The following is a 23,943-nucleotide window of genomic DNA, read 5'->3' as shown; positions in this document are numbered from 1 at the left end:
GATCTATTCTAAACGGGCCAAGTTGGTAGCCTAATGCTTCACATGCATGCAGAGAACTGTGACAAACAAGCCTTTTGGATTGGCTGAGGCCATGCATGTTGGATGTGTTATCCATTCTATTGTATGCATAAGTAGGCAGGCCTTGGGCAAAAGCAATGCCAGGGGATTTTGAAATACTCCATCAGGGTTGTCATTTTGTTGTGAGGATTTAACATAGTTCACTGTCATCATAGTTGTATTAATGTACATCTCCGTTACTTACTCCAATGACATGGGTCGTGGATTTGGTGCAATGCGAACACTAATCGTTCACTCATACATCCTCATCACGCACACTTTCAGCTACATAGGCATGAGAGGAGAGCGGCCTCCCCAGCCACCCACTCCTTATTGCTATAACAACCGAAGGGGCGGTCAGCAGGCAGACAGCGTGACTCAATAGAATAGCGTTTCAGTTCAGACCGACACCAACCGGAGTCATCTTTCTGTCAAGTAACATATCCTAAACAGAATCCGGAGAGCTATAATTAATTGTTGCAAAGCAAAGGAGACAGAATAACGAAGGAGCTCCCAGTCTGTTACGTCAGAGATTAGGCCAGTGTTATAACCTGTAGGTAGGCTGCTACGTGTAACTGGTGGTAGGGCTGTAGCCAACTGTAGAGTAGGACACCTTTGCCTTCGCAGCGCAGCGGTTGAATGGATGGGCTGAGCAACGCAAGGTAGAACTAACTGGGCGACAATCAGGAAGAAACTCTTATTCAGTCCTACTTTTGTCGGCACGAGACGGGGGACCATCCCCACACTGAGTCAGCACGAGAAGGTGACCTGCTTTGTAAAAGCGGTACTTCTAATCTTCTCACGTCTGTTCACCGTGACGACATGGCGAGTGACAACGGAGAGTCTGTGGGGGGGGGATCTTGGAAAAAGAATGTCGATGATATCAAGAAGGTGTTCGAGTTCAAAGAAGTCCTTGGAACGTGAGTAATAACGGAAATGTGGTTTACTGTATATTAGAATCTTGTGACAGGTCCTTCAATTACAACTTTGTTGTCGGCTGTCAAGGGTTTCCACTAGATAGCACATCCATAAAGTCTATCGTAAAACTTCATGAAAACCAAAATGAGCTTTTTGGTTTTAATATAAGGTTAAGGTTAGGCATAAGGTTAGTAGTTTGGTTAGGGTTAGGTTTAAAATCACATTTTAAGAAGATGAATTGTAGAAATAGGTGGGGTTTATGACTTTGTGGATGTGGTAACTAGTGACGACCGCTGTCAATCGATGATACAATGTAGCGGAAATGGCAATTGTCATTATGTTGCTATCTGTTGCACGTTACATGAAGTCAGATTACTCTACTCTTGTCAACGAAGCCTAGACAATACGGCATGTGATATTGCCAGCGTACGTGCGATTTTTGCAAATACGAATGTTTTGAATGATGCTTTATTATGTCCTACAAATGTTTATGACATCGAAAATGACTTACTGGATGCAACAATTCAACAGCACGTGCGCAAACTGTCAATAATAGGTCTAGTCTATGGCAGGAGTTCGATGGAAAAGCGGTTTGGCCCGCCTCAATACAATTCGACAGCTACCTCTAGGTCCCGTGTGGCTCAGTTGGTAGAGTATAGCGGTTGCAACGCCAGGGTTGTGGGTTCGATTCCCACGGTGGACCAGTATGAAAATGTAGGTACTCACTGCTGTAAATCGCTTTGGATTAGAGCGTCTGCCAAATATTTTTTTATGTACTTATCAATATTAGAATGGAATGTTATTTTGATCAGAGACCAAAAGGTTATAGAACGGGTCCAAGGTGACATGTCAAGGCACTTGCATGACAGAATAGATTATCTTGAGGTTTTCTTATTAATATACATGCCATATGTAATCAGAAATACATTAGCTAGCACCTGTTATTAAATGCATTGACGGGACTCTGTGAGTGGTAGTCATTGTTTCAGCATCAAAATGGTTGTCAGCTTCTGCCTGCTGATGAGAATCAATCAATCAATCAATTTTATTTTATATAGCCCTTCGTACATCAGCTAATATCTCGAAGTGCTGTACAGAAACCCAGCCTAAAACCCCAAACAGCTAGTAATGCAGGTGTAGAAGCACGGTGGCTAGGAAAAACTCCCTAGAAAGGCCAAAACCTAGGAAGAAACCTAGAGAGGAACCAGGCTATGAGGGGTGGCCAGTTCTCTTCTGGCTGTGCCGGGTGGAGATTATAACAGAACCATGCCAAGATGTTCAAAAATGTTCATAAGTGACAAGCATGGTCAAATAATAATCAGGAATAAATCTCAGTTGGCTTTTCATAGCCGATCATTAAGAGTTGAAAACAGCAGGTCTGGGACAGGTAGGGGTTCCATAGAATGGATCTTCTGATGTCTGGTCGGACTGGATAACATTAAATAGGTGTAGAAGATTCCTGGTGCTGAATTATGATCATGTCTAATCTGTATTTCATTATGATAATATGAAAGGCACTTACTTGCACATTGGGCAAGTCAGGAGTATTTTTTGGTTGCCCGAAGATTACGTCCACTTCACTTGTCCGAAAAATAAATAAAAATAAGTAGCTATTTTCACCTACACACAGGGGGAAAAACAGAAAGACTGGACTACTGGAATTCTTTGCATTTTGGTTGTTATCAGGATAGAAAAAAATCACCTGTCCAATGGGGGCAACCTCAGAGCAGGCTCAACTTGTATAACTGCTCAGGTCACTTGCCCCAGGCAATACACTCTTAGAAAAAAAGGTGCTATCTAGAACCTAAAAGGGTTTTTCAACTGTCCCCATAGGATAACCCTTTTTGGTTCCAGGTAGAACACTTTTGGGTTCCATGTAGAACCTTTTCCACAGAGGGTTCAACGGTTCTACATGGAACCTAGAAGGGTTTTACCTGGAACCAAAAAGGGTTCTACCTGGAACCAAAAAGGGTTCTACCTGGAACCAAAAAGGGTTCTCCTATGGGGACAGCCGAAGAACCCTATTGGAACCCTTTTTTCTAAGAGTGTAGGGTCAATCCCTGCATGTAATGCTATCTTCTTTATCAGCAGTCATGAATGCAGTGCTATAACATCATCTATAGTCTGACATTTTGCCTGGCAATTTACAGATCCCTCTGGGAGTATGGAACATTTCTATTATCATTATCATCAGAGACTAACTTACAAATACACACACAGACACACACACACAGAGACACACAGACACAGACACAGACACAGACACAGACACACACACACACACACACACACACACACACACACACACACACACACACAGAGAGACAAACACACACATACACACACACAACCTTGCAACAAGTCAGTCTGAAGCTGGTGATGTTTGTGCATGGCTTTCATCAGCTGTTAGTTCTTCGTTCTACTCTAATAGTTCTGTTATTCTCTTGTGCTTCCTCTACTGCACTACCTTAGAGCAGATAAATTATTCCAGAGTTTATTTTTGTCTTCCAGTTGGTGCTGCTTGACTTAATGGCAGTTCTGCTCTGCTCAGTTCTGCTTTTGGTGAGTTATGATGCAGACAGGAAGCATGCTAGTACTCACTTAGAAGGGCAAATTCCCCAAATGGTAGACTGGAAGACGAGCCTTCCTAAAACTCTCTCTGCCTCTAAACGATTTTCACGATTTTTCGACACGGGCCGGGGTGTTACATGCATAGGCTAAATAGCGCTGCTTGGTTCCTTCTCCAATGACTGACTTGGTTTTAGTGCGTTTTGATCTTGTAGTTAAAATCTATCTACGCCTTTGATAGATGTTGAATTGATAAACTGTGTGTTATAGAAAGTTAAAGACTAAGTCCTTTGACCTACAGATGGTTCTTTTTCTTCTGTTTATTTCCCTCCATGTAAGCAGCAACACAACCAACCCTCCTTCTCTTAGGGAGAATGGGATTTCATCTGGTATTGAAGGAGGCCTGTGTCAGACGGGGGAAATATTGTTTTTTGGCCAGTCCTGGGAGATTGGTGTCAAGCAGGAAAAGTATGCCGCTCTTAGCGTCAATAAACTGGCCATGCTGGTCTCCATTCACCAGTGTCAACATAGGGGGTCAGGATTTGGGGTCGATTTCAATTCAGTCAGGAAGTGTAAACTGAATTTGAATTGGAATGTCAGGTTGCTTCCTGAATTAACTGCATTGAAATGGAAATAAACCCAACCCTGATGGGGATGGCTATTTGCCTGGACTAGAGCTAAACCATAAACAGCTATGGGGATATCGCTTCATTGCGGCTTAGCCTGTTTGTTGTTCAGAGTCCGAGATAATTCTCAATATGCTACAACTCTTAGGCTAAGCCACATTCAGACTGCACACTTGTTGGCTTAGCCCAGGGCTAAGAAAGAACATACGGTGTGAAAGCCCTTAATTTCCCCTAACTGCCCCCCCCCCCCCACCCCATATCAGTCTGTGCTCCACCCTGTCCTACGGAGGTATAGCCTGTGCCTCTCATCACCGTCAGGGAGGAGCTCCTTGTTCCCATCAGCATCTTGACTTGAACACACGACTGTGACCCCCAGCTTGGGTCACACGATGTCACGATCGTTCATGAACGAGAAGGACCAAGGCGCAGCGTGATATGCATTCATATTTATTTCACAAATAAACGCACAACCAAAACAACAAACGAAACGTGACGTCCAAGGTAGACAAATAACATACCTCACACGGAACAAGATCCCACAACCCACTAGTGCCAACAGGCTACCTAAGTATGGTCCCCAATCAGAGACAACGAGCTACAGCTGCCTCTGATTGGGAACCACCCTGGCCAACATAGATCTACACGATCTAGAAACTAACATAGACAAACCCAACACAGAAAATACACACCCTGACTCAACCAATACAAGTCCCTAGAGTCAGGGCGTGACAGTATCCCCCCCCAAAGGTGCGGACTCCGACCGCGCCACATAAACCTAACAGGGTAGGGGCCGGGTGGGCATTCCGCCTCGGAGGCGGATCCGGCTCCGGGTGTGACCACCACTTACTCTCCACCTCCCCGTTGCGCCCCTGGTCTGGTCTGGACCTTGGCGCGCTGCTTCCTCTCTCCTTCCTCCCACAAAGTACCACGCCCTGTCTGGACCCTGGTGTGGGAGACCCCGAACCTGGAGAGGGGCTGACGTCTGGGTCTGGACTGGAACCGCTGACTGGAGCTGGACCCGACGACGTTGGATCGAACTGCTCTGGCTCCGGGGTGGAGCCGCTGACCGGAACTGGATCAGGCACTGGTGGAGCGGACTGCTCTGGCTCCGGAGTGGAGCCGCTGACCGGAGCTGGACTGGACCCCGGTGGAGCGGATTGCTCTGGCTCCGGAGTGGAGCAGCTGACCGGTGCCGGACCAGGCACCGGTGGAACAGGCACGGGCCGTGCCGGACTGGACACACGCACCACTGGCTTGGTGCGGGGAGTAGGAACGGGCCGGACTGGGCTGACGACGCGCACCCCTGGCTTGGTGCGGGGAGCAGGAACGGGCCGGACTGGGCTGACGACGCGCACCACTGGCTTGATGCGAGGAGCAGGAATAGGCCGGGCCGGGCTGGCGACGCGCACCACTGGCTTTGTGCGAGGGGCAGGAACAGGCCGGGCCGGGCTGGCGACGCGCACCACTGGCTTGATGCGAGGAGCAGGAACGGGCCGAACCGTACTGGGAACACACACCACTGGCTTAGTGCGGGAAGCAGGAACGGGCCGGACCGGACTGGCGACACGCACCACTTGATTGGTGCGAGGAGCGGGACTGGGTTCCTTCATTAACCCCCGCTCCTTCTGCTGCCTAACCAGCTCCTCTCGCCGTGCCTCTACACTTTCCTTCTGCTCCCTCTGAACCAATGGCCCCCCTAATCTGGTGGCCTCCTCTGCTAACCAGCGGAACCGCCCTGTCGCGGCCTCCTGCTGCCTCGTCGTCCACGGCGTGAGCCCCCCAATTTTTTTTGGGCTTGTCTCTCCACCGTGATCAGGGCCTCCATACTTCTTGCCAGCCTCTCTCTCATCTCCTCCCAAGTCCATCCTCTCTCCTCGTCACGCTGCTTGATCCAGGATTGGTGGGATCTTCTGTCACGATCGTTCATGAACGAGAAGGACCAAGGCGCAGCGTGATATGCATCCATATTTATTTCACGAATAAACGCACAACCAAAACAACAAACGAAACGTGACGTCCAAGGTAGACAAATAACATACCTCACACGGAACAAGATCCCACAACCCACTAGTGCCAACAGGCTACCTAAGTATGGTCCCCAATCAGAGACAACGAGCTACAGCTGCCTCTGATTGGGAACCACCCTGGCCAACATAGATCTACACGATCTAGAAACTAACATAGACAAACCCAACACAGAAAATACACACCCTGACTCAACAAATACAAGTGCCTAGAGTCAGGGCGTGACACACGAAGCCCTAACATAATTAAATTCCACTCCATTCCACTCCACCCAACTCCATTCCACTCAACTCCATTCCATTCTATAAAATTCTATTCCACTCTATTCCACTCCATTCCATTCCATTCAACTATATTGTCCTTGCAGGGAAATTCATCCAGGAGTACATAAGACCATTAAGTAAGGTTACATGCACACACTAATGCGATTATTGTGGCTAGTCAGATTAATATAATAGTTTGTTTCAAACGTTTAAGTGCTTTGCAAGAATAATGATTTCCCTAATAATCCTGTTTACACGGACACATCTGAAATCAGGCGACCTGATGGCTTTCTGATAAATGCAGAACATTTCCAATCAAAATAAACGTTATACCACAGCGACCATGTTATTTTTGGGAAGCATATTTGATTCTGGATTCAGACATACAGTATGAAGTTTTTATGTGAAAACTACTTCTAAGACGCATACATTCAGTTGTTCCAAACTCACTTCACTCACGAGGGAGGCTCGCTGGGCTGGTGCTAGCACATGAGCAGATCAAATACACTGAAACGAAACTGGAACGCTGATTAAGGTGTTTACATGTCCTAATAATTCTAAAGATTGCTCAGAAAACCAGGTGTTTTAATCGGCATATGCTTACTTCCAATATGACCTCTCGCCCATTAGGATAAGCAGAGTAAGGTTTTTACATGACAATTGCATAATCTGCCGAATGCCCATAATGAGTTTAATATCAAATTATTACTGTAAACGTACTCCATGAAGTACACAGTTAAGAATAACATGTTGTATAATCATATAGGCGCAGTGGAAAAGGCTCCAGTTGTATTGAAGGAGTGGGCGATCGTAACGGCAGAAAGTTGCGATGCCCTCATCTGTTATTTTATTCTTATCTGAATGTGAAGGGCCTCTTCTAAACACCTGTGAATCATCATCATGAGTCACCGTCTAAACAGTGGATAGGTTGAACACCAGGCATCTCTACATACCAGCTCAACATGTCCCTGCCTGTCTGCCCAGCTCACTTTATTTACACACACACACCTCAAGTCCCATGTCAACACCACGGAGGCCCATGTCAGTCATTCCTGCTCCTGCTGGCTCCTGCCCTGTTGTGTATAAGCAGACCCAGTAGGTGTTGTGTGTAGTGTATGTTGTGTGTGTAGTGAGTGTGTAGTGTGTAGTGTATGTTGTGTGTGTGTGTAGTGTGTGTGTAGTATGTGTTGTGTGTGTGTGTTGAGTGTGTAGTGTGTGTGTAGTGTGTGTTGTGTGTGTGTTGAGTGTGTAGTGTGTAGTGTGTTGTATGTGTAGTATGTGTAGTGTGTGTGTTGAGTGTGTAGTGTGTGTGTGTAGTGTGTGTAGTGTGTGTAGTGTGTGTGTATGTATTGAGCTAGCTGCCAGGCTGAGACAGCCCTGGCAGCTATTGCATATACAGTGGGGGAAAAAAGTATTTAGTCAGCCACCAATTGTGCAAGTTCTCCCACTTAAAAAGATGAGAGAGGCCTGTAATTTTCATCATAGGTACACGTCAACTATGACAGACAAATTGAGAAAAAGAATTCCAGAAAATCACATTATAGGATTTTTTATGAATTTATTTGCAAATTATGGTGGAAAATAAGTATTTGGTCACCCACAAACAAGCAAGATTTCTGGCTCTCACAGACCTGTAACTTCTTCTTTAAGAGGCTCCTCTGTCCTCCACTCGTTACCTGTATTAATGGCACCTGTTTGAACTTGTTATCAGTATAAAAGACACCTGTCCACAACCTCAAACAATCACACTCCAAACTCCACTATGGCCAAGACCAAAGAGCTGTCAAAGGACACCAGAAACAAAATTGTAGACCTGCACCAGGCTGGGAAGACTGAATCTGCAATAGGTAAGCAGCTTGGTTTGAAGAAATCAACTGTGGGAGCAATTATTAGGAAATGGAAGACATACAAGACCACTGATAATCTCCCTCGATCTGGGGCTCCACGCAAGATCTCACCCCGTGGGGTCAAAATGATCACAAGAACGGTGAGCAAAAATCCCAGAACCACACGGGGGGGACCTAGTGAATGACCTGCAGAGAGCTGGGACCAAAGTAACAAAGCCTACCATCAGTAACACACTACGCCGCCAGGGACTCAAATCCTGCAGTGCCAGACGTGTCCCCCTGCTTAAGCCAGTACATGTCCAGGCCCGTCTGAAGTTTGCTAGAGTGCATTTGGATGATCCAGAAGAGGATTGGGAGAATGTCATATGGTCAGATGAAACCAAAATAGAACTTTTTGGTAAAAACTCAACTCGTCGTGTTTGGAGGACAAAGAATGCTGAGTTGCATCCAAAGAACACCATACCTACTGTGAAGCATGGGGGTGGAAACATCATGCTTTGGGGCTGTTTTTCTGCAAAGGGACCAGGACGACTGATCCGTGTAAAGGAAAGAATGAATGGGGCCATGTATCGTGAGATTTTGAGTGAAAACCTTCCATCAGCAAGGGCATTGAAGATGAAACGTGGCTGGGTCTTTCAGCATGACAATGATCCCAAACACACCGCCCGGGCAACGAAGGAGTGGCTTCGTAAGAAGCATTTCAAGGTCCTGGAGTGGCCTAGCCAGTCTCCAGATCTCAACCCCATAGAAGATCTTTGGAGGGAGTTAAAAGTCAATGTTGCCCAGCGACAGCCCCAAAACATCACTGCTCTAGAGGAGATCTGCATGGAGGAATGGGCCAAAATACTAGCAACAGTGTGTGAAAACCTTGTGAAGACTTACAGAAAACGTTTGACCTGTGTCATTGCCAACAAAGGGTATATAACAAAGTATTGAGAAACTTTTGTTATTGACCAAATACTTATTTTCCACCATAATTTGCAAATAAATTCATAAAAAATCCTACAATGTGATTTTCTGGATTTTTTTTTCTCATTTTGTCTGTCATAGTTGACGTGTACCTATGATGAAAATTACAGGCCTCTCTCATCTTTTTAAGTGGGAGAACTTGCACAATTGGTGGCTGACTAAATACTTTTTTTCCCCACTGTATATACACACAGCACTGTCTCCTCCTCCTCCTCCTCCTCCTCCTCCTCCTCCTCCTCCTCCTCCTCCTCCTCCTACCGATCCCTCATTCAGCCTAGAGGCTTTGCCTACTTGGGGATTAAGAATAGACTGATCTAGAAAGGAGGAGTGAGGGACAGGGACAGAAAGAGAATCGGATTATCTCTTCTTCCTCTCCTCCTCCACTTCAGGCTTCCCCATCAGTGTCCAATAGGGATCCTCTGTTCTCACTCGTTCACTTTAGGTCTCCCTGACTGAACAACCTCAAACCCCTAGCATCTACCCTCTAGGCCCTAGACACTTTTCGATCAGAAAGGTTGGATAGGTTATTAGGTAGACCTATGAGCCATATGGCAATACCTTCCAAGTAGTTTATCTGAGGGAAATGTGGAACTACCACCATACTACTCATACCTATTAAATCATTTAAGATCTAGGTCAACTGTGTAGGGGTTAGGGTAGGAGCTAGTGTGTAGGGGTTAGGGTAGGAGCTAGTGTGTAGTTGTTAGGGTAGGAGCTAGTGTGTAGGGGTTAGGGTAGGAGCTAGTGTGTAGGGGTTAGGGTAGGAGCTAGTGTGTAGGGGTTAGGGTAGGAGCTAGTGTGTAGGGGTTAGGGTAGGAGCTAGTATGTAGGGGGTTAGGGTAGGAGCTAGTGTGTAGGGGTTAGGGTAGGAGCTAGTGTGTAGGGGGTTAGGGTAGGAGCTAGTGTGTAGGGGTTAGGGTAGGAGCTAGTGTGTAGGGGTTAGGGTAGGAGCTAGTGTGTAGGGGTTAGGGTAGGAGCTAGTGTGTAGGGGTTAGGGTAGGAGCTAGTGTGTAGGGGTTAGGGTAGGAGCTAGTGCATAGGGGGAGGGATGAAGTGCATAGAGGTTAGGGGTTACAGGGTTGTTTCTGGACAGGGCCATCATCTCCTTACTGTTACCATTCAACAGTGCACAGATATGGCATGGGGAGGAACAACTTAGCATGGAAAAATAAAGGTCGAATTGTCACTGTTGATAACATCGTTGCTCAGCCACATTGATTGTGACATCAGTGTTGACTTTCACAGCTTCATCATACTACCCTGACACAAAAATCACACATCAGACGTTTGTTTAAACAAAAATAATATTATATTCTGTTCTATTACATTCTGTCCTATCCTATCCTATCCTGTCCTGTTCTGTTCTGTCCTATCCTGTCCTGGCCTATTCTGTCCTGTCCTATTCTGTCCTATTCTGTCCTATCCTGTCCTGGCCTATTCTGTCCTGTCTTAACCTGTCCTGTCCTAACCTATTCTGTCCAATCCTGTCCTGGCCTATTCTGTCCTGTTCTGTCCTATCCTTTCCTATTCTGTCCTGTCTTAACCTGTCCTGTCCTAACCTATTCTGTCCTATGTTGTCCTGACCTATTCTGTCCTGTTCTGTCCTGTCCTGTCCTATTCTGTCCTGTCTTAACCTGTCTTGTCCTAACCTTTTCTGTCCTATCCTGTCCTGGCCTATTCTGTCCTGTTCTGTCCTATCCTGTCCTGTCCTATTCTGTCCTGTCTTAACCTGTCGTGTCCTAACCTATTCTGTCCTATCCTGTCCTGGCCTATTCTGTCCTGTCTAATCCTGTCCTGTCCTAACCTATTCTGTCCTATCCTGTCCTGATTGTGTTGAGAAACAGAATGGATTGCACCTGTCAGCCACCCATTCAACTGATCTGTAGGAGAGGAACAATCTAATATAGTAGATGTCAGGGTCCGTGGATCAATAGCAGCATGTGATTATGTTTGTGAACACGCTCCGCAGCACAGCAGCTGTGTCTGCGGATGCATCCCAAATGGCACCCTAATCTCTATGTAGGGCCTTGGTCAAAAGTAGTGCACGATGTAGGGAATAGGGTGCTATTTGGGACGCAGACCATATAGATAGCCCTGTAAAGGTGTTGTTGTAATGGTGTTATGGTATGTTTTCATCTGTTCTCATGCTGTTAGTCACTCTGGTCGTTGTCTAATGAGATCTGTTGTTTCACTGAAGCCAGCCAGTCTATCACCATCACAGTCAGATCTACTGCTCTGCTCTACTGTGCTCTCTCTCTCTCTCTCTCTCTCTCTCTCTCTCTCTCTCTCTGTCTCTCTGTCTCTCTCTCTCTCTCTCTCTCTCTCTCTCTCTCTCTCTCTCTCTCTCTCTCTCTCTCTCTCTCTCTCTCTCTCTCTCTCTCTCTCTCTCTCTCTCTCTCTCTCTCTCTCTGTCTGTCTGTCTGTCTCTCTGTCTGTCTGTCTGTCTGTCTGTCTCTCTGTCTCTCTCTCTCTCTCTCTCTCTCTCTCTCTCTGTCTCTCTCTCTCTCTCTCTCTGTCTCTCTGTCTCTCTCTCTCTCTCTCTCTCTCTCTCTCTCTCTCTCTCTCTCTCTCTCTCTCTCTCTCTCTCTCTCTCTCTCTCTCTGTCTCTCTCTCTCCGTCTCTCTCTGTCTCTCTCTCTCCGTCTCTCTCTCTGTCTCTCTCTCTCTCTGTCTCTCTCTGTCTCTCTCTCTCTCTGTCTCTCTCTCTCTCTCTCTCTCTCTCTCTCTCTCTCTCTCGTCTGTCTGTCTGTCTGTCTGTCTGTCTGTCTGTCTGTCTGTCTGTCTCTGACTCTGTCTCTGTCTCTGTCTCTGTCTCTCTCTCTGTCTCTCTGTCTCTCTGTCTCTCTGTCTCTCTCTCTCTCTCTCTCTCTCTCTCTCTCTCTCTCTCTCTCTCTCTCTGTCTCTCTGTCTCTCTGTCTCTCTGTCTCTCTGTCTCTCTCTCTCTCTCTCTCTCTCTCTCTCTCTCTCTCTCTCTCTCTCTCTCTCTCTCTCTCTTCAGGTCTAATTCCAGTGCTTTAAGCTGTTGGTATTCTCAGGTAGTGAATAAGTGTCCTCAGCAGTGAGCCCCGCTCCAGATACCATGTGAGCTGACCTAAACGGTTAACTGAAATGTCTCCCCTGGTCAGTCACAGAAAGTATGATGATGTAGCCTGGTCCCAGATCGGTGTCTGCTCTTGCGTTTTCCCTTGCTGCTGTTGTTGTCAAGACAAACATGCTTGCACTGCAATTCCATAAGGAGTTGGCAGGAGAGTAGAAACAGACCGGCTGATGATGATGATACACTGGTCAGAAATACATTTAGAAGAATAAACTAACAAATACATACAGTTCCTGGTCAGAGATACTCATCCCATCTGTGCAGGACAGTTAGATCACTATAAAGCAGGTGATCACTATAAAGCAGGTGATCACTATAAAGCAGGTGATCACTATAAAGCAGGTGATCACTATAAAGCAGGTGATCACTATAAAGCAGGTGATCACTATAGCCATATTCACTATAAGTGGAGAGCACTATAGTACAAATAGCAGTTTAAAGCAGGGGTGTCAAACATACGGCCAGTGGTTTGAGTAAACCCCCCCCCCCCAGAAATACTTTAAAATGACTAAAACCAAATCGAAACTGTGCAGATCTATAATGGACCTACATTCATACAGTTTCTTGACTGTGTCCAGCTCGCTATAAATCACCAAAATGAAAGCTAGACAGTCAGGGAGCAATGACAATTCCAAAAACGATGGATACAGGAACATTGTTTGCAAATTTTTGACGGCGAGGAAATCTAACCCATTTTCAGTGAGGCCCTCCAGACCTCGTTGAAAATCGAATGCGGGCCCCCGTGGCAAAATGAGTTTGACACCCCTGCTTTAAAGACTACTTAGGGTTTTAGCTTGGGGAGGAACAGTTGCCTAAAAAGATGATACACACCTGACTTCACCCTCTGAGTGCTTTATGTTTCTTTACCCAGACTTATTTCCAGGGAAGTGTTGTAGTGTACTGGAGCTAGTCCCCTGTCAGGCCGGCTCTGACGGACCGTTGATTCAAATGGTTCTGGGGAGTAAAGTGGTTCTCTGTGTTCCAATTTGTCACACACACACACACACACACACACACACACACACTCACACTCACACACACACACACACACACACACACACTCACACTCACACTCACACTCACACTCACACTCACACGCATACACACACATAGCAAGCTCACTCCTTGAGAAGTATTTGGGGAGGATAATTAGTTGAGCTGCAGCTAGGCAACTGGTATGATGTGTCTGTGTGTGTGTGTCATAAGTTTGTGTGTGTGTGTGTGTGTGTGTGTGTATTATGTGTGTGTATACTCTTACAAAAAAAGGTGCTTTCTAGAACTTAAAAGGGTTCTTTGGCTGTCCCCATAGGAGACCCCCTGGAATTACCCTTTTTGGTTCCAGGTAGAACCCTTTTGAGTTCCATGTAGAACCCTTTCCACAGAGTGAAAAGGTTATACGTGGAATATACACCCTTTCCTACTTGGAACCCTTTTCCCCAAGCGTGTAGTAAGTTTGTGTGTGTGTGTGTGTGTGTCTGTGTGTATGTGTGTCTGTGTCTGTGTATGTGTGTGTCTGTGTGTATGTGTGTCTGTATGTATGTGTGTCTGTGTCTGTGTGTCTGTGTGTATGTGTGTCTGTGTGTATGTGTGTCTGTGTGTCTGTGTCTGTGTGTCTGTGTCTGTGTGTCTGTGTGTGTGTGTGTGTGTGTGTGTTTGTCTGTGTGTATGTGTCTGTGTGTATGTGTGTCTGTGTCTGTGTATGTGTGTGTCTGTGTGTCTGTGTGTATGTGTGTCCAGTGGCAGCTCCTGAAAAAATTCTCAGGGGGGGCAATTTTTCTGATGATTTAGGTGACCTACACACATTTAAAAAAAGATATGTCCAGCAACAACATGAAGACAGGGGCAGCATATAAGTCAATACTGATATACACATTACTTGCTTCAAAAAGGCCTCATGGTTGAATTGGAAATATGTGCACCTGAGCATAATTCACAACAAGCAAGCAGGAGCTTTTGATAGAGGCTACTGAAAACATTGATGCAAGTTATTGGTAATAAGACATTTTTATAGACTTCCATATTCTGCCCTCTTGTATAGATTTGTGAAAATGAACAGTGATAGACATTTTGCCTGAAAACAGAATTTGAAAATAATTTATAGAAAAGGTAAACACAGCTATCTGTATGGCTTTGTAAAAATGAACAACCATATTCTGGCCAATTGTATAGATTTGTAAATATGATGATGTCTCCTTTCATGCATACATTTTCAAATAAAGCTCTGCTTTGAGAAAGATCGAATGATATTGTTTAATCTTACCTTATGGCCTGCACACTGCTTGTGAAGCTGTCGAGGGCACGCTTTGATGAAGACAGCATCGATGTCCTTCTTCTGTAGCTTCTGGTACAGAATGTCGACGTGGGGCATGATTTTGTGAAAAAGCCCCAGGAAAAAATAAAATCTTCTTGCTATCTATGTACCTCAGCACAAGCACCAGCTGTGTCTGTGTAGAAACGTCCGTGGTCTCGTCAGCTTGGATAGCTACGAAGTTCGCCGACTTCACCTCCTCCACAATATGTTCCCTCATGACCGCTAGCATACACTCCAGTAGCTCGTTTTGAATGGTCTTTGATGTGCCCTTGAAAACTTCAGCATTTTTAAGATGGTCATCAAACACCTCATCTAATTGTGCCACAAAGTTGACAAGTCCAAGAAAAATACCAGGGTTGGTGGAGCCCTCAGTTTCATCTTTGCCTCGCAAAGCTAACTCAAACACTCCGCAAAAACTTCACACACTGGATTAGCCGGCTGAGGATGTGGCGGTTCTTGCTAACCTCATCGTTGTGGCGGCGGACAGCTACCCTGTATCCCTCATCCAGTTGAGTGGCAATGTTCACTCTCCCCAAAGCAGACAATCTCAAACAGCTATCCATGTGGGTCTTTGACAGCTCATGTTTCTTAATCTTTTCTGAAAGATGGTGCATGTCCGTTACACCAGTCGCTGTCCAAGCGGTGCTGTCTGCCGTGCCGCCTTCAGGGTGAAAGAGTAAGCAGGGGTAGCAGAAGACTGCATTAGCTACATCGCAGCCTGCTAGCCAGGTTTTTCGTTCGTACCAATTTTTGGAAAATCCTCGGGTGTAGGACTTTCCCCCTTTAGTAGAAACCTGTTGAATTATTAAATTTGGTCTGGGAGGTCCTAATTGTTTCGTTGCCAATTTATCTTGATTTGTTCGCTGACAAAAATGAACTCGCTGACAAAAATGAACAAAGAGACAATCGAGTTGCACTGAACGATAGCCATCTTGACAGTAGTACGTGAATTGATTGACGCTGCTACCCGCTCTTTTCTTAGTTATGTTCATGGTTATGTTACGTATGACGAAAGCGCGTAAGTGCAAGCCCTCCCGGAACCCATAGAGATTGTATTGAAAGCTCTGATATTTGAAAAAAAAAAAGATTTTACATGAGAGTCTGAGAGACTTCTGGGGCGATTTTCAACCTGACTGAAATCGCCCCAAAACGGGCGGGGCCATTTGAAGCACGACTTTAGCCTGATTGGACATTTAGTGGCAGATCAGACGTCTAGATTAGAACACTGAAAACTACTGTTGCCGTGATATAATTGATTAGGAAAAAAATCCCTTCCTTTTCCCGTTTGGCAGTGCGTCGCCCATATCGCCCTAATGAACACACCGCCCCTGTGTGTGTCTGTGTCTGTGTGTCTGTGTGTATGTGTGTCTGTGTGTGTGTTTGTCTGTGTGTCTGTGTGTGTGTCTGTGTGTCTGTGTGTCTGTGTGTGTCTGTGTGTCTGTGTGTATGTGTGTGTGTCTGTGTCTGTGTGTATGTGTGTCTGTGTGTATGTGTGTCTGTGTGTCTGTGTGTATGTGTGTCTGTGTGTGTGTTTGTCTGTGTGTCTGTGTCTGTGTGTCTGTGTGTGTGTGTGTGTGTGTGTGTTTGTCTGTGTGTCTGTGTCTGTGTGTATGTGTGTCTGTGTCTGTGTCTGTGTGTATGTGTGTCTGTGTGTCTGTGTGTATGTGTGTCTGTGTCTGTGTGTCTGTGTATGTGTGTCTGTGTCTGTGTCTGTGTGTCTGTGTGTGTGTGTGTGTTTGTGTGTGTGTGTGTGTGTGTCTGTGTGTCTGTGTGTCTGTGTCTGTGTGTCTGTGTGTGTGTTTGTCTGTGTGTCTGTGTGTCTGTGTGTCTGTGTCTGTGGGTCTGTGTGTATGTGTGTCTGTGTGTGTGTGTCTGTGTGTATGTGTGTCTGTGTGTCTGTGGGTCTGTGTGTGTGTGTTTGTGTGTCTGTGTGTCTGTGTGTGTGTTTGTCTGTGTGTCCATGTCCGTGTCTGTGTCTGTGTCTGTGTGTCTGTGTGTCCATGTCCGTGTCTGTGTCTGTGTGTCTCTGTGTCTCTGTGTCTGTGTCTGTGTCTGTGTGTCTCTAGATACTGGCTCCTCATGCATTAGATTAGTTTATCTGTTTTCATAAAGCATCTTCGATTTGGATCTATGATCAATTTAGCCTTTTTAGATGATACTGAATGGACAGGGGTGACCTGATCCTAGATCAGCTTTATGACTATAGTACAGGAAAATATTCATTAAGGGGAACTGGCTGGGGGTGTACTTGAGGAGAGGTTTGGGTCGGGTTAATATAGTATTTATTGTAATGATAAGCCTTAAAATCCCATTGGAATGTAGCCTACAGTACATAGCCATTATTAAAGACTGTTATCTCATTACTCCCTCTGAGCCCCAGTCCAGCTGCCAGCAGGGCCCTCTGAGCCCCAGTCCAGCTGCCAGCAGGGCCCTCTGAGCCCCAGTCCAGCTGCCAGCAGGGCCCTCTGAGCCCCAGTCCAGCTGCCAGCAGGGCCCTCTGAGCCCCAGTCCAGCTGCCAGCAGGGCCCTCTGAGCCCCAGTCCAGCTGCCAGCAGGGCCCTCTGAGCCCCAGTCCAGCTGCCAGCAGGGCCCTCTGAGCCCCAGTCCAGCTGCCAGCAGGGCCTCTGAGCCCCAGTCCAGCTGCCAGCAGGGCCCTCTGAGCCCCAGTCCAGCTGCCAGCAGGGCCCTCTGAGCCCCAGTCCAGCTGCCAGCAGGGCCCTCTGAGCCCCAGTCCAGCTGCCAGCGGGGCCCTCTGAGCCCCAGTCCAGCTGCCAGCGGGGCCCTCTGAGCCCCAGTCCAGCTGCCTGCGGGGCCCTCTGAGCCCCAGTCCAGCTGCCAGCAGGGGTTTGGAGTGTGCCAGACAGAGCAGAGGGATGACAGAGGAGATTGGGCAGTAATCGCCCGTATCAAAACAGTAATAGTTGGACGCTCCCAAGAGATTTCTGGCTTAGCCGCGATCTTTAGAACAGATCTCTCTCTCTCTCTCTCTCTCTCTCTCTCTCTCTCTCTCTCTCTCTCTCCCTCTCTCTCTTTCTCTCTCTCCCTTTCTCTCTCTCTCTCTCTCTCTCTCTCTCTCTCTCTCTCTCTCTCTCTCTCTCTCTCTCTCTCTCTCTCTCTCTCTCTCTCTCTCTCTCTCTCTCTCTCTCTCTCTCTCTCTCTCTCTCTCTCTCTCTCTCTCTCTCTCTCTCTCTCTCTCTCTCTCTCTCTCTCTCTCTCTCTCTCGCTCTTTCTCTCTCTCTCTCTCTCTCTCTCTCTCTCGCCTCTCTCTCTCTCTCTCTCTCTGCTCTCTCTCTCTCTCTCTCGCTCTCTCTCTCTCTCTCGCTCTCTCTCTCTCTCTCTCTCGCTCTCGCTCTCGCTCTCGCTCTCGCTCTCGCTCTCTCAATTCAATTCAATTCAATAGACTTTATTGACATGGCAAGTTAAATTACTTACATTGTCAAAGTATAGATATAACAAAAATGGTGGGACCAACAGCAATAATAATAATAGTAGTAGTGGAAATGGGATTACCATTTACAGCAACTACAACAACAATATTAATGAGAATAACAATACATTAAAGCAATAGTAGTCGACCAGTCTCAACATGACTGAGAAGACACATTACATGGTATGAAAGCCAAAACAAAACAGGAAATATTATTGACAGTATGAAAATGTATGCACTCACTAACTGTAAGTCGCTCTGGATAAGAGCGTCTGCTAAATGACTAAAATGTAAATGTAAAATTTAAATTACATTACACTTTTCACTGCCTGTCCCTCAGGTTGTGGCAGGAGGACATATATTTGGCTGCCAAAATTGCACATTTTGGCTTTTCACCCAATAAATATTGGATTTTTTCTTCCTCTTTTATAGTTTCAAATTCTTTGTACTGAATGATACTTTTGGGAAAGAAAGATTCTCTTAGGTCTGAGTATTTGTCACAGTGTAATAGGAAATGCAGCTCTGTCTCTACCTCTCCCCGGGGGCAGAGTGAGCACAGCCTGTCCTCTCTGGGCAGCCAGGTTTACCTGTGACGACCGGTCTCTATAGCCAGCCTGTGCTCACTGAGTCTGTACCTAGTCATTGTTTTCCTCCGTTTTCTATCAGTCACAGTGGTCAGATAGTCTGCCACCATGTACTGTCTGCTTAGAGCCAAATAGCATTGAAGTTTACTTAGATTTTTTGTGGTGTCTTTCCAATAGGTGATATATTTTTCTTTTTGCTTTGTGATGATTTGGTTGGGCCAGATTTTCTGAGTGCTGTCCTGAGGCTCTATGAGGTTGGTTTTGGTTAGTGAACTGAGCCTCAGAACCAGCTGGCTGAGGGGACTCTTCTCTTCACTTGTTTTTAGATGGTTGTAAAATTTGATGGCTCTTTTTTCTATTCGAATAAGGAGGGGGTATTGGCCCAATTCTGCTCTACATGCGTTATTTGGAGTTTTTCTTTGCACTTGCAATACAGTCTTGCAAAACTCTGCATGCAGTATTTCGATTGGATGTTTGTCCCATTTGGTAAATTCAGTATTAGAGAGCGGACCCCATACTTCGCTGCCATATAGAGCAATTGGTTCTATAACTGATTGGAAAAATTTTAGCCAGATTCTAATTAGAATTTCGATTTTAATATTCCTTTTAATGGCATAGAATGCTCTTCTTGCTTTGTCTCTCAGCTCGTTCACAGCCATGTGAAAGCTACCTGTGTTGCTGATACAGTGGGGAAAAAAAGTATTTAGTCAGCCACCAATTGTGCAAGTTCTCCCACTTAAAAAGATGAGAGAGGCCTGTAATTTTCATCATAGGTACACGTCAACTATGACAGACAAAATGAGGGAAAAAAATCCAGAAAATCACATTGTAGGATTTTTTATGAATTTATTTGCAAATTATGGCGGAAAATAAGTATTTGTTCAATAACAAAAGTTTCTCAATACTTTGTTATATACCCTTTGTTGGCAATGACACAGGTCAAACGTTTTCTGTAAGTCTTCACAAGGTTTTCACACACTGTTGCTGGTATTTTGGCCCATTCCTCCATGCAGATCTCCTCTAGAGTAGTGATGTTTTGGGGCTGTCGCTGGGCAACACGGACTTTCAACTCCCTCCAAAGATTTTCTATGGGGTTGAGATCTGGAGACTGGCTAGGCCACTCCAGGACCTTGAAATGCTTCTTACGAAGCCACTCCTTCTTTGCCCGGGCGGTGTGTTTGGGATCATTGTCATGCTGAAAGACCCAGCCACATTTCATCTTCAATGCCCTTGCTGATGGAAGGAGGTTTTCACTCAAAATCTCGCGATACATGGCCCCATTCATTCTTTCCTTTACACGGATCAGTCGTCCTGGTCCCTTTGCAGAAAAACAGCCCCAAAGCATGATGTTTCCACCCCCATGCTTCACAGTAGGTATGGTGTTCTTTGGATGCAACTCAGCATTCTTTGTCCTCCAAACACGACGAGTTGAGTTTTTACCAAAAAGTTCTATTTTGGTTTCATCTGACATTCTCCCAATCCTCTTCTGGATCATCCAAATGCACTCTAGCAAACTTCAGACGGGCCTGGACATGTACTGGCTTAAGCAGGGGGACACGTCTGGCACTGCAGGATTTGAGTCCCTGGCGGCGTAGTGTGTTACTGATGGTAGGCTTTGTTACTTTGGTCCCAGCTCTCTGCAGGTCATTCACTAGGTCCCCCTGTGTGGTTCTGGGATTTTTGCTCACCGTTCTTGTGATCATTTTGACCCCACGGGGTGAGATCTTGCGTGGAGCCCCAGACCGGGGGAGATTATCAGTGGTCTTGTATGTCTTCCATTTCCTAATAATTGCTCCCACAGTTGATTTCTTCAAACCAAGCTGCTTACCTATTGCAGATTCAGTATTCCCAGCCTGGTGCAGGTCTACAATTTTGTTTCTGGTGTCCTTTGACAGCTCTTTGGTCTTGGCCATAGTGGAGTTTGGAGTGTGACTGTTTGAGGTTGTGGACAGGTGTCTTTTATACTGATAAGAAGTTCAAACAGGTGTCATTAATACAGGTAATGAGTGGAGGACAGAGGAGCCTCTTAAAGAAGAAGTTACAGGTCTGTGAGAGCCAGGAATCTTGCTTGTTTGTAGGTGACCAAATACTTATTTTCCACCATAATTTGCAAATACATTTATTAAAAATCCTACAATGTGATTTTCTGGATTTTTTTTTCTCAATTTGTCTGTCATCGTTGACGTGTACCTATGATGAAAATTACAGGCCTCTCTCATCTTTTTAAGTGGGAGAACTTGCACAATTGGTGGCTGACTAAATACTTTTTTTCCCCACTGTATTTAGTCCTAGATATGTGTAATTTTTGGTGTGTTCTAATAGAAATGTGTCCAAATAGAATTTATATTTGTCATCCTGATTTCCGGACCTTTTTTGGAATATCATTATATTAGTCTTTTTTTAGATTAACGGTCAGAGCCCAGGTCTGGCAGAATCTGTGCAGATGATCTAGATGCTGCTGTAACCCCTCCTTAGTGGGAGACAGTAGCACCAGGTCATCTGCGTACAGCAGACACTTGATTTCAGTGTTGTGTAGAGTGAGACCAGGTGCTGCCGATTCTTCTAATGTTTTTGCCAATTCATTAATGTAGATGTTAAATAGTGTTGGACTTATTGGGCAGCCCTGTTTCACTCCACGTCCCTGAGAGAAGAAGTCTGTTTGCTTGTTGCCGATTTTAATCGCACATTTGTTTTTAGTGTACATTGATTTAATAACATCATATGTTTTCCCTCCAATACCACTTTCTATTAGTTTGTAAAAAAGACCTTCGTGCCAAATTGAATCAAATGCTTTTTTGAAGTCTACAAAACACGAGTAGATTTTGCCTTTGTTTTGGTTTACTTGTTTGTCAATTAGAGCTTGGAGGGTGTAAATGTGGTCTGTTGTACGATAATTTTTTACAAATCCAATCTGGCTTCTGCTTAGGACGTTGTGTTCATCAAGGAAATTACAGTGGGGAAAAAAAGTATTTAGTCAGCCACCAATTGTGCAAGTTCTCCCACTTAAAAAGATGAGAGAGGCCTGTAATTTTCACCATAGGTACACGTCAACTATGACAGACAAAATGAGGAAAAAAATCCAGAAAATCACATTGTAGGATTTTTAATGAATTTATTTGCTAATTATGGTGGAAAATAAGTATTTGGTCAATAACAAAAGTTTCTCAATACTTTGTTATATACCCTTTGTTGGCAATGACACAGGTCAAACGTTTTCTGTAAGTCTTCACAAGGTTTTCACACACTGTTGCTGGTATTTTGGCCCATTCCTCCATGCAGATCTCCTCTAGAGCAGTGATGTTTTGGGGCTGTCGCTGGGCAACACGGACTTTCAACTACCTCCAAAGATTTTCTATGGGGTTGAGATCTGGAGACTGGCTAGGCCACTCCAGGACCTTGAAATGCTTCTTACGAAGCCACTCCTTCGTTGCCCGGGCGGTGTGTTTGGGATCATTGTCATGCTGAAAGACCCAGCCACGTTTCATCTTCAATGCCCTTGCTGATGGAAGGAGGTTTTCACTCAAAATCTCACGATACATGGCCCCATTCATTCTTTCCTTTACACGGATCAGTCGTCCTGGTCCCTTTGCAGAAAAACCGCCCCAAAGCATGATGTTTCCACCCCCATGCTTCACAGTAGGTATGGTGTTCTTTGGATGCAACTCAGCATTCTTTGTCCTCCAAACACGACGAGTTGAGTTTTTACCAAAAAGTTCTATTTTGGTTTCATCTGACCATATGACATTCTCCCAATCCTCTTCTGGATCATCCAAATGCACTCTAGCAAACTTCAGACGGGCCTGGACATGTACTGGCTTAAGCAGGGGGACACATCTGGCACTGCAGGATTTGAGTCCCTGGCGGCGTAGTGTGTTACTGATGGTAGGCTTTGTTACTTTGGTCCCAGCTCTCTGCAGGTCATTCACTAGGTCCCCCTGTGTGGTTCTGGGATTTTTGCTCACCGTTCTTGTGATCATTTTGACCCCACGGGGTGAGATCTTGCGTGGAGCCCCAGATCGAGGGAGATTATCAGTGGTCTTGTATGTCTTCCATTTCCTAATAATTGCTCCCACAGTTGATTTCTTCAAACCAAGCTGCTTACCTATTGCAGATTCAGTCTTCCCAGCCTGGTGCAGGTCTACAATTTTGTTTCTGGTGTCCTTTGACAGCTATTTGGTCTTGGCCATAGTGGAGTTTGGAGTGTGACTGTTTGAGGTTGTGGACAGGTGTCTTTTATACTGATAACAAGTTCAAACATGTGCCATTAATACAGGTAACGAGTGGAGGACAGAGGAGCCTCTTAAAGAAGAAGTTACAGGTCTGTGAGAGCCAGAAATCTTGCTTGTTTGTAGGTGACCAAATACTTATTTTCCACCATAATTTGCAAATAAATTCATTCAAGATCCTACAATGTGATTTTCTGGATTTTTTTTCCTCAATTCGTCTGCCATAGTTGACGTGTACCTATGATGAAAATTACAGGCCTCTCTCATCTTTTTAAGTGGGAGAACTTGCACAATTGGTGGCTGACTAAATACTTTTTTTCCCCACTGTATGTAGTCTGCTGTTTATGATACTGCAGAGAATTTTCCCCAAGTTGCTGTTAACGCAAATTCCTCTGTAATTATTTGGGTCAAATTTGTCTCCATTTTTATAAATTGGTGTGATCAATCCTTGGTTCCAAATATCGGGGAAAATACCTGCAGTTAGGATAATGTTGAAGAGTTTGAGTATAGCCAATTTGAATTTGTGGTCTGTATATTTGATAATTTCATTTAAAATACCATCAGCACCACAGGCCTTTTTGGGTTGGAGAGTGCAAAGTTTTTCCAATAATTCTTGTTCTGTAATTGGTCTTTGACTGCTGATTCAAGGATTTGTAATTTTTCTTGTATATCTTGTTGTTCTGGGCTCTTTGTTATATTGCTGTAGAGGTTTGCAAAGTGATTTCTCCACATATCCCCATTTTGGATAGCCAATTCCTCATTATGAGGTTTGTTTAATTTATTCCAATTCTCCCAGAAGTAGTTTGGTTCTATGGATTCCTCAATCACATCCAGCTGATATCTAATGTGCTGTTCTTTTTTTGTTCTTAGAGTGTGTTTGTATTGCTTCAGTGTTTCCCCATATTGAAGGCATATATTTTTGTTGTCTGGGTCTCTGTGTTTTTGATTAGATATATTTCTCAATGACTTTCTTAGATTTTTGCAATCATTATCAAACAATTTTTCATTATCTATTATTTTTGAATC

General features: G+C 45.1%; 1 protein-coding gene across 1 annotated transcript in view; it reads left to right on the top strand.

The window, feature by feature from the left end:
- Window positions 1-421: 421 nt before the first annotated feature.
- LOC121531606 (calcium/calmodulin-dependent protein kinase type 1D) overlaps window positions 422-23,943 on the top strand; it is an 88,869-nt gene continuing 65,347 nt past the window's right edge. The window contains exon 1 of the mRNA XM_041836902.2: window positions 422-977. Coding sequence (XP_041692836.2) covers window positions 880-977 — 98 coding nt within the window. The 5' untranslated portion in view covers window positions 422-879. The remainder of the gene's footprint in view (window positions 978-23,943) is intronic.

Source organism: Coregonus clupeaformis, chromosome 19 (genome assembly GCF_020615455.1).
Source record: "Coregonus clupeaformis isolate EN_2021a chromosome 19, ASM2061545v1, whole genome shotgun sequence".
Classification (NCBI taxonomy): domain Eukaryota; kingdom Metazoa; phylum Chordata; class Actinopteri; order Salmoniformes; family Salmonidae; genus Coregonus; species Coregonus clupeaformis.
The sequence above is the reverse complement of the archived record's forward strand: the minus strand, read 5'-3'. Positions and strand labels throughout refer to the sequence as shown.